This window comes from Trachurus trachurus (assembly GCF_905171665.1).
Source record: "Trachurus trachurus genome assembly, chromosome: 6".
Taxonomy (NCBI): Eukaryota; Metazoa; Chordata; class Actinopteri; order Carangiformes; family Carangidae; genus Trachurus; species Trachurus trachurus.
The window spans coordinates 10,252,561-10,264,255 of record NC_139897.1 but is presented as its reverse complement, the minus strand read 5'-3'; the positions used below and the strand labels follow the sequence as shown (position 1 = coordinate 10,264,255).

Below are 11,695 nucleotides of genomic sequence, written 5' to 3'. Positions count from 1 at the left end.
AGGCCTAAATGTTTTTGTACAAATCCACAACCTCCAGTTTCTGCAGCTGAAAAATAGTAATCTGAAAGGTTTTCACATTAATCAGTATAAATCCCCTCCTGAAAATATTTTTTACCACTCCAGTCCTCAATATTGTAAACATGTATATATCAGAGAAAGACATGATATTGTGAACAGAGGAAGTGGAAATAGAAATCGCAAACGGATGAACAGTGTTTTGAAAAAAGGGTCTCCACAGTTTGGACCCTTCAGTCCGACAGCTGCAGCTGAGTGGTCAGATTCTGTCCCGTTCACTCTTTCTGGTGCAGTTACTGTAGGTGACCTCAGACCCCCACCCATCACAACCCCTCACAACCCATCACAACCCCGACCTCTGTCCAGTAAGGGAAAGAAATCCCTTCTTCTGAAAAGCGGAGGTTCACCACTCGGGGGTTATCTGCATCACCGATCACGGCCAAATGTTCCCGAAAGTGCAACATGAGAGAGCGGGCGAGGTTCGCCGTGTGCTCAAAAAGCTTCCAGTGAAGAGCAGGAAGAAGAGGCAGAGAAGAAGAGAGTAGAGGCCCAGCAGAGTCGGCTGACCCGGCGTCAAGAGTGAGGCCTCTGCCTTTAAATTCGGCTTACCCGTCTGGTGAGGAGGGGGTGGATGGCCGGTGGTGGGCAGGGGGTGTAGGGAGGTGGCAAGGGTCCAGGTTTGATGCCTCTGGTCCTCATGTAGGACAGGAACTGGTCGGGGATTTCAGCAAGCACTTCTTTTGCCAGACGGGCCATGCTGAGGATGTGGTTTCCTCGCCGGTCGATGTAGTCTCTGAAAGGAACGAACTGAGGAGAGGAGAGGAAACGAAGAGAGGAGAGGGCAGATGATGGAAGAAATCAAGATAGAAGAAGCAACAAGAAGAGAAAATAAGGAGACAAAAGGAGGGGTAGAGAAGAAGTCGTTGAATGAAAGATCAGGTTAAGAGAAAGTGAGAGAGAAGAACAGAATGAAAAGGACAGATAAGAAGGTGGGCATAGTTCAGAGCAGGAACAAGACAGAAGAATGGCAGAGTGAGAACAAGAGCACAGCAACGGGTCAAACACCGTGACCTTTTCCCCATTAATCATAAACCCTACATTTCTTTGGAGACATTCAGCCTCACAGCCACTCAGCCATGTCTGTACCTGAACAATGTCCCTCTCTGCGTATCGTCCTTGGGATGAGATCCTCTCCTCGTCCCCGTCCAGCTCGATCATCTCTGAGGAGAAGGAAGAACATCAGTCACACCACATCAGCCACGCCAAAGCTATCGCGAGCGGACACGAAACGCGGTTTTGCGAGCTTTAATCTGCCGTGGCCATTAGCGTGCCACTGGGTTACAGCGCCTCGACGATGCCAGGCGTGGCATGAGTACACAGAATTTGCGTCGCTGAATTGTGAAGCCATCGGGCTCTAAGTTGCACACGGGGGAAAACAGGGGGAACATGCTGGAATGTGTGAACGGAGCCAGTGATGTGCACCATAGGGACATCATGCAACCATGCACACTGACTTCACAGCCGTGATAATTGTTTAATCCTGTTGACTTTGCAGGCAAATGGCTCATCATGAGGGAGCTTGGTTTTTTTCTTTTTGTTTTTGTTTTCCACAGAGGTCAGTTCTGTGAACGGTAAACATGAAGGTCTTTCACCAACACAGCAGAGAGGTGAGGGAAGTGGTCGTCCATTTATAAAAAAATAAAATAAAAAATAAAATCCACTTAGCCTTAGATTGACGGGAGATGGGGGGGAGAAATTAAGGGGAGGATGAATGGAGGAGGGAAGAAAAAGAGATCTGCACGAGCAACGGATGAACCAGGTCTGGGAGGCGAGATAGCAAGTGAAATGAAGGCGAAGGATTACTGTATGCAAATAAACTTAACACAAACACGGACATGCACACATGCTTCACCCAGCTTACCATCAAATTCAGCTGGTCCAACCCCAACTATTATAATTGACATGGGCAGAGATGCAGCCTGTAAAGGGTAGAAAGAGACAACAGGGGCATCAAAGGAGAGTAAGAAGCAGTGCTCGTTCTTTTCACCATTTGCTATCTTAAACGCTGCAGGCTGCGAGTGGAATACCCCCGCAAATTACTGTAAGTTATCAGTCCATAGAGAGCAAGCTCAATAGAAAAATTCACTGCCATTGTTATAAGACAGACAGGCTTGTCCACGTCCATCGGCCCTCATAAAGGCCTCACCGTCCAGACGGTTCTGGAGGTTCTAATTTCATGCATCCGCAATCTTGTCTAAATCTCCGGAAGCTTGACAGTTTAAAAATGAGTCCCATTTACATCTCCCTCTGCCCTGAGCTGCAGCTGAACTGCGCCCTGCATTGCAATATTGTTTATTAAATCTTAGCCAAGTGGGACAGCAAAGTACAGTTCGAGTGGAATGATGAATGAAGGTTTTTCAGAGTTTCATAACTTCCTGTGGTTATTAGACGGACGACCAAATTGCCTGGAATATGAGGGGCACGGATCCTCTGCGGGCTAGTAAATAATTACTCTCAAATCTTACTTTACAATAACATTACATCACATGGGGGCGCAGGGAGGAAGAGGGAGGGTGGATGGATGGTGAGGCCAAGTGGAGCCCCCACCCCACAATCCTCACACACATGAATTCTGATCACTCTAATTACAAAGCAGAGTTATTACTGTAGAGCTGAACATAGTAGGATTTGGGGGATGCATGACGACCAGGCTGCACCCTCTCTTCCCTTATTCTCCTCATTAGTGGAGATGAGAAGGAAGAGAAAGACAGCAGATGGACTGCTTTTCATATTCCCCCTTTCATATTGTTTGTTTGTAAGTTATTAGGATCTCCATTAGAGGCTTAATCATTGCTGGGGCCCACAGGGGTCCTCACATGTTTTACAGTCAATTAACTGAATAAATAAGCATATAATCCATGGACTGCTCCTGGTCATGATACTGTAAATTCCACTGTATGTGTACTGGTTAAAGGGATAGGTCAGTTTTTTTTAAAGTGAGGTTGTATGGCCACTAAGTATAATATCTGCAGTAGAAAGGTCTCTCCTCTCCCCCACTGAGAAATACCGGCGCATCGTTCTGCACCGAGATGGGAGATGATTAATCAGCGCATTTACGCCGCCTACGAGAAGTCCCGTCTAAAAATAATACACCAGTTCAAGAGTACGATATAAAGTACGAATGTACTGCATCAGCTGGTCAGAGAAAAGTTAGTTTATCTGGAACTAACCAGCTCACTCAGTATTCCTCCGTGTAGGTAGGCTTCGCGATGCACTGGATCAATTTGTCTATCAGCTGTTAATATTTAAAGGATGGTCTATGTGTGTTGTTTTCTAGGATGCACGTACAGAAATGTATAATAGTCCCCTTACAGCTTTCATCGTATTCCTCTTCATGATATTCCTCTTTGGCATCTACAGTATGGCTATTTGCATTGACATAAACACGATACCCCGTGTTTGCAGTTTTCATTTTTCACAATCTTAATCACTCACTTAAAAAAAATCTCTTATACTCTCCTCGCTGTTGAGACCCAAACAGCTGATAGGCGAATTGATCCAGCGCGTTGCAAAGCCTACCTGCGCGGAGGAATACTAAGTTGAGCTAACTATCCCTTAAGATATTTTCCAAAAGGCCTCAACAATAAACTCAAACAGTAAAATGTCCACAGACAACAGTGAGAATGTGGTGAAGTACTGTACATTGACTATAGACTCCTTGGTCTGTGCCATGTCTGTGATCACGCCGTCAGAGATGATGAGTAGGATGAAGTACTGTGATCCGTCTGTCACTGCTGACGCATACCTGCAACGGAAAGAGACGGGAGGTCAGAGGGCAAATGACGTGTAAAGACTGTGCCTTCTCTAACAAGCATTTCACAGCTGCTGGAATTCAAAGGTGTTTATGGGCAACCTTCAGTGACCATCTTCCTTGTCAACTCTTCAAGTCTTCTTGTTTCATCAGTGGGCCTGGGTTAAACTATGAATCTCTCCACTTCTACTGCAACAGCTTTGGCCTTTTGTTGCCCATCTATCCACCAACTTTATGGAAGTACAATATTAACTAGCTGGAGTAGCGGACTTTAATTTACCTCCTGTCTCAAATCCCATTCATCGCCTGAACAATTTCCCTATTAAACAATATCACATAATAGGCTATTAACCTCCAGAGATCAATACAGTTCTTATTTTACTGAGGACAAATGCTCCAATGTTATATCATGTGGGTCCAATATAAAGCACATAAAATGTAAACGAACCAATTGCATTTTTCTAGTTCTTGAAATTATTTTAAAAGATGTGAACTGATTGAAGAGATATTGTCTCTTCTTATTCAATGAAAGAGGTTTCTTTTTTTTAACTTTTTTTTTTCTCCTGAGGTACAAGAAAGACCAGCCTATTGTACAAACTTACCATGGAAACAACAAACAATTCAACATCATACCAAGTATAAAAAGCATAATACCATGTCATGTAGGATATCCATCTGTGGTTTATTCTTTAAAAAGACACACTGGACCTATGTGTAGCTTTTAACTAACACTTAGAGCAGTTCTATGTTCCATAAACCAATGATAGAACAGGACAATATTTCAAGAGCAAAGGTTAAACAATAACTCTTATGCACCCACAGTCTCACAATTAGAAATTTGACGCGACATGCTATTTTTTTTTTTTTTTTAGCAACGTCTTCCTGGGTTTTAGTCAGATGCTCCACAGACAGAAGTGAGCGCTGTACAATGCAGCTATTCTCAGGCTGAGTGGGCGGACGGCACTTGCACGGAGAGATGGGATTTGAAAGCCGATGATGAAAGGTGGGAAAAGTGCTTGTTACAGTCAGTCTTTAGGATCATGAGAGGAGATCTGGCAATAGGGGAAGTCAGAACACACAGCCAAACAGCACATGAACTTTTATCAGTGGTTATACCTTGTAAATTGGGTAAAGTGCTGCTGACAGTTTCTGGAAGTAGCTACTGGGAAGTCTATATTATTTGTTCTAAATATTTAACACGGTGGGAGAGCAGCTTCTTGCATTTATAATGTGTTGCTCTCATAAAAAATTAACTGCACTTGAGGACCCATATGTCTCATGTTAATCAGGTTTAGCTCTTTTTAATACCAGAGCAGAGATTCTCTACTTCTCTCATTTAGAAGAGGAATGGTGTAAGGTGTGACATTCACTGTTATTCACAGCAATGTGCAATATTGTTTTTTGCCTCCTAACACACCTCTGTCTGTCAGTCATGAAGCAGACTTTATCTTCCATCAGTAAGCGTTAATATATTTAGAGATTTTAGCACATAGACTCTTGTCTTTACCTAACAGATTACTGGTCTGTATAACCCCCCCACCCCAACCACACACACACACACAAACATTATAAGAGTTACAAGCTATAATTTCCACAAAAGGCTTTTTCCAGCAGAACTGTGAAGACAGTTGTGCGTGATTATAGTGGACCTACCTGGCCACATGGTTAATAACAGGGGAGAAGTGGGTGGGTCCGTAGAGACGCACAGATTTGAGACTCTGGTAATAGGCCTCCATCACCCCCTCAATGCCGTTGCAGTAGGGATTCTGTGGATTACCGTTCTGCACAAAAGAAAAACAACCCTGTTAAAATGGACAGAGTAACATTCGACTGATAAATCTGTAATATTTTTTGTTATTTGGGTTAGGGGTTAGTATACAGTAATTTTGTGTCACTATCTTTTGTATGCACAATCATTATTGGAAGTTTTTTGTATCCCTTGATGCTAATTTTGTGATGGTCATCATTTTGCAACTGTATTTAAGAAGACACATATTTAATGGAGGACGTATGATCTTCATTTTAAGAGTAAACTCCAAAGCGTTGTTGATGACTTTTGTCTCTATTAACCTCACTTTGTATTATCCTGAGCTGAAGCCACAGATAGTGAGTTTGTCTAAGACATGTTCAAAGACAACAGTGTTTTAATTGTGTTTGAGGTTGATGAACTCTTGAAAATCCTCATTTAAAATGCAGTGTCTTCAGCTACTTTCTTGTTTCAAGTGGGTAATAGTTCATTTACATACAGTGTCACCTTCATTGATTTAATGTCAGCTAGCTAATATTTTGAAAAATGTCTTTAATATATTCAAGGACAATTACAATAACTTGCTAGCATTGCATGTCTGCGGTACACCTGAGACCTACACATGCTCTTAGTATAATCTATCAAAGTTAAAATGGAACTGGTTTGTTTTGATATTCAGTTATACCGCTGCTAAAAAGGAATAATAAAAACAGCATCACCCCAAAGGAGAATATTTGTAGGTTTTATATCCTGTTATGGGAAAAACAGTCATGTTTTGGCTGCAAATTGCAGAATAACAGGATTTGTTGCACATTTTCAGACATCAAAAATGGCCTCCCAAGGGCCAAAACATCAATAATACTCCAATATTATCAAAAATATTACCTAGTGTGAGAAGCACTAGAGGGCTGAAGCCGTTAAGGACGCACAATCCAATCGTATGTTGGAAATATTACACATATTTTAGGGAAATGTCGCCAATTTAATTCGTATGTTGCAGCATTTCAGTAAAGTATGTCCTGAGGCACGCCATTAAAAATGTTAACTATGCATGAGGAATGCATAGCAGGGGAAGTTTTTTGGTAAAAATCGACTGGTTAGATGTGATTTGTTTGTACTGTAGGAGTGTTGTTAAGAGGACAAAACATGATGTTGCTTTGTCTTAGCTCAGCTCAGCTAATTCAAGTAAATTCTAGTTTGAAAAACTAAAGTTGTCAAGGTGTTTTTGTTTCTCTGCAGCCTCCACTTCTTTAAACAATATCAAAATCCATGTGTGGTTGACTGGGTTTATGCTACCAAAAATATGCATTACTCTACCCAACTACCCATATGCTTTGGTCTTTCTAATTATCTCAGTAAAAAAAACATCTTGACTGATTCTGCTTGGTTGTCCATAAGTATGAACAACACACATGAGACTCCTTTGCTTTGTAAATGGAGCTTGCATAATTATGTGGGATCCAGTGGTGGCCTTCTCCCATTGCAGCCACACAGCTGTAGCCTTCATATTCAGGAGCTGACTAAGTTAAATCCTTAATGGTTACATTACAGTAATGCATATGTGCCTCCTCTCAACGTTTGGCGCCTCCAGGGAAGCTGTTACCCAACGCTGAGCAGCTGTAATGGCTGTAAACGCCTCTGGAGCAACATCTGGAAGCAACAGTAGAGCAGGGAGAGGATTATGGGTGGCTGAGGAATGGTCAGGATGTCCAGAGTCTTTAGGTGGATGGATGGATGGATGGATGGATGGATGGATGGATGGATGGATGGATGGATGGATGGATGGATGGATGGATGGATGGATGGATGGATGGATGGATGGATGGATGGATGGTGCTGAATGAAAAGTGATAGCTTGGGTTATATTATGTGTGGTTGTCTGGTGCTCATCCATTGTCAGAGTAATACCTGCAGTAGGTTTGGGTCAGTATGTTCTCAAAACAGAGGGGACAGCAGCAAAATGAAATCAATTTCAGTTGATACGGACACGATATTTTGAATATTTTCACACTTTGAGTCATGAACAGCCCTTTATGACTGTAACAGCTGATCTGCAGCATTAATACAGCGTATGGTGTACTGTAAGTGTGCTTATGCATAGAAATACAGCAGTTGAACAGCTGAGAAAGTGTGGTGTAGTGTAAAGAGAGGGCTGTTTGATGAAAATATTCAAAATTAAACGAACACTTCGGCTGTTATTTACTTTCTCTGTCTGCATTTTTTCAAGTGGCTAAAATGCTTTTTTTCCCTGCTGTCCCCATCCACAGCAGCTCATCACTCAGCTGCTCCAGTCTGCTCCTCTTAACTGGGAACAACAACTGAAGTCTATTGAAGCTATTACACTGACTGTAGATAAGCACCTCACACATCCCTTCATCAAATAAACCAACCTTAGCCTTTCAGCACTGCGCAATTGCATGATTTCCATTTGTCAGAGTTATCAAACAATTGTCATTTTGTTTTATAATGCTGACAAGAAATGAATTTCAAGTTTTTATCGTCTTTGTCACACCAGCGAGTCTTTGATTGGTAGTGTCTGGCAATAGATGACTAAATAAAATGGCTTGTTTACAGCCAGAAACTAAGGGCTCGTTTGGCTTTCATCGCCACAGTGTGCTCAGATTAGTTGGCTTGATTTCTTCAAGTTTTTGGAAAGCAGTGTTCACCACCACCCACCAATAGACTGTTGCCTGTAATTGGTCCTGTCTGTGTGAAAGTGCCTGTAATCAGGCTGAGTGTTCTTCATTTTACTTTTACAGAGTTTTTACATAGTTCTTGCACTTGGTGTTTACAGCTTGGTTTGAGGAACATGCCTGATGTCTGTGCTCTCGCTGTGACAGACATGCTCTTCCACCTGGGATGGAAGCCATTAAAAGGTTTATTCTCAGTGCTATACTCAACAGAAGTTTGATAACAGGCCAAAGCTGAATTTGGTTTATGCTGCCAGTTTTAATCTATATGTTCAACATGAGCACATTTCAATTTAAACTCTTTTGCTTCAAAGATTTTGTTGCTGATTTTATTTAAGACAATAAATATCTTAAAGCTTAGCACAAAATCCGCTTCAGACATTCATGTGTCCCTGTGGATGAATCCAAAATTTGTTGATCCCCTGAATTTTCTTCCAGTGTAAGCAGAACATCAAAGTTTTTCATTTCCACCATCAAGTGATTCCACTTCTGCTTAATAAACTTTTGAATGTAATTCAGATATTCACAGTTCCCACATGATGTATCCTTATGGCTCTTTATCCAACACCAGGACTAAGTTTGAATGTGAGTACTTTGGTTAATGACCAACTAATAAAACTAATGACACCAGTATAACATGTACAGTAGCTGAGCTGTTAACATGGTAACACACAACTAAGACAATGACCATGGTAAACATTAACCCTGCTAAACATTAGTAAGTCTGCAATGTCATTTTGTTCAATTTGGAACTTCCATTATAGCTTTGTGTGGAAATAATAAATAATGTGTGTAAATAATAAATATTCAGATGTTTGCATGTTTTGTGTGATAAAGAGAGATGGATGCACAGATAATGTTTTTTTTTTTCATCAGTGTTCATGTGGTATTTACATAATGATAACAAAAAGATGTGGTATTTACAAATGTTAACAAAAAGATCAAAGTATAAATGGATGAAAGACTGAGAGTCTGGAAGTTTGGATGATACAAATAATGCGATGAAGCCGTTTCCTCACCAGGGCGAACTCATGTGAGACCCGTCCATCAGGGGGAAGCTTGGCACCAAAGCCCAGTGCAGGAAACATCTTGTCGCTGTCGTAGTCCTGGATGATTTCTCCGACAGCTCGCAGCGCCATGGCGTAGTCGTTGAGCTGGTACGGGCTCATGTAATGGAGCGAAGTGGGCTGGGATGGGTTGCCTGGGACCCGAATGGTTCAACACAATAAAACACGCATCAGCATCAAACTGTAATTATGCCTGCTTCCCCTGGGCTCTGAGTCATATTAAAATAAAAAGGAGGGGAGTGGGTGGAAGGGGGTTAAAACAGGCTGGAGTTTTAGTTACACAAACATTTCCCCAAAGCACAGCTGCGCTGGTGGCAAAAATAATCTCACTGGCTGCCTGGAACCTCAGCGGGTTGTCTGAGGAACCACAACGTTTCACTATGACAATTTAACTACTGCACTAATAGGATGGTGCCAAAAGAGTGACCCGGTGACCCTCTACGGTCGTCTCTGCAATGCTGATGAGTAGAATCAGCAAACGTACAATGACTCAGAAATGATGCAGGGCTGTCTCATGCAAGAAAATGCTTGTGATAAATGACAATTTTCAAGTCTTCAGCCTCATCTGTCGTGTCTTTGTTTTCGGCACAATCAGAAAAAAACGAGAAAATGAAAAAAGAAGAACATGAAAATGAATCAAAAAAAAAAAACTGGTGACAAGATAAAAGCTTGTGATTGTCATGGTCATCAAACAGCGTTTTGGATCATCAAGACATCTGTCTGTGGCACTCAGCTCCTCAGCCTACTCTTTTTGTCACTAGACATGAATAGACCTATTTAAAAATTATATATTATAGTTACATCCTCAAGGATTTCCTTAAGAGTACAGTGCATTAGTCGGGGAGTGGGGACTATTTTATTGGTGCCTGCGTCACATTCATGTGCAAACCCCCTCTGAAATGACACCGTGGTTATATTCTAACACAACTTATGTTAATGCTTTGAATACAATATGGAGCTCAAAGAAAAACTTCATCCAACACTAAATCATAAAACTGAGATAATGTTATTTTACTATGTTCTGCTATTTCCACAGAAGAGACTGTGAGAAAATGGTTTGATTGCAGTGCATAAATCCATATCTTTCCTGTGATGTCTCTAAAATTATATTACGGTACATATATTATCTTTCTACATCATCGCTCTCTAAAATGAGAGCATCACTCATCTGTCACACAGTCCTCTGCCCACAATGTGTTTATTTGTTGTTAAATTGTCTTCAGTGACAAATCTAAAGGAGATTACCTGTGGGGCTTCATAAACATTCCCTACATGGTGACAACAGTTTGAATCACAAATATAATTTGAAATCCTGGGTGTAATGGCTTTCTGAGGCACAAAGCCTGCTTAATAACAACAACAAACTGTCAGATATTTAAAGCAACAGATGATGTTCAAATAATTGCCAAAGATTGTACTGCCTTGTCTCTTGCCGAGTAAAAAACGGTGAAGTGTCACTAGAAAAAGTCAGTTAAAATCAACCGATAAGGAATCACTTAAGAGTTCACATCAAATACAGATCGACAACATTTGATGTTTACAAAACACTTCAGGGATTTTACTGATAAGAGCGAAGCTTTAACACACTTACCATTTGATGCTGTGAAATCAATTGCCACTGTGAAATTAATCTGAGTCCTACAAGAGAAAGTAAATCATGTGAGGAGTTACATGGAATCATCAATCATGCCAGATTATACCACAGCATGTTTCAAAGCATGCAGTATAGTGAGCAATTAAGCAGCAGGTTATCAGCAGCAGTCTGTGCTAACGTCGGAGATAAACATGGTGCAGTAATCCCCTCCGTCTATTCACAGTCTATACTGCAGCATAAACTGCAACTGCTTTTTGATGATAGAGAGTAAATGTGGCAGCAGAATCCTGTGCTGCCAGTTAGAGTGAACTTACCCGCCTCTAATGTAGTCCAGGAAGGAGAGCTCAGTGTCCACCAGGCAGGACAGAAGGGTGACCTGTCAGACAGACAGTGTGGGCATTAGAAAACACCTTAAACAGCCCAGACTGAAACCACCTTAAAGGGGAACTATGCATGTCCGGTCACTTTTTTGCTGTTGTTTTCAACGAAACAGGCAATGCGTGGAGCGATGTCTACCGAGGTGGGTAACATTTCATTTCTCCTTTATTTATTCAGGGAAGGTCAATTGAGAGCGAGCTCTCTTTTTCAATGACGCCCTGATTACAAAAAAAAAAAAAAAAAAAAGTTACGTAACGTTTTATATCATACTATATATATAGATTGATTACAAATTACAAGGCGCGTTTGTGTCATAGCAGTCCATATAGTCCAGAGAGCCTCCATTCTCCCTGTAACAAGTCATTTAACCATCACAATTAATCCAAAGCTGTT

General features: G+C 41.3%; 1 protein-coding gene across 2 annotated transcripts in view; it reads right to left on the bottom strand.

The window, feature by feature from the left end:
* Positions 1-609: 609 nt before the first annotated feature.
* Positions 610-11,695, bottom strand: part of LOC310987417 (copine-8-like) — a gene marked incomplete at both ends in the record, with an annotated part of 57,339 nt that continues 46,253 nt past the window's right edge. For both annotated transcript variants that reach the window (XM_083973649.1, XM_083973648.1), the window contains 8 exons: positions 610-822; positions 1,162-1,235; positions 1,937-1,994; positions 3,718-3,820; positions 5,480-5,607; positions 9,283-9,464; positions 10,922-10,968; positions 11,239-11,300. In XM_083973649.1, coding sequence (XP_083829775.1) covers positions 610-822; positions 1,162-1,235; positions 1,937-1,994; positions 3,718-3,820; positions 5,480-5,607; positions 9,283-9,464; positions 10,922-10,968; positions 11,239-11,300 — 867 coding nt within the window. The remainder of the gene's footprint in view (positions 823-1,161; positions 1,236-1,936; positions 1,995-3,717; positions 3,821-5,479; positions 5,608-9,282; positions 9,465-10,921; positions 10,969-11,238; positions 11,301-11,695) is intronic.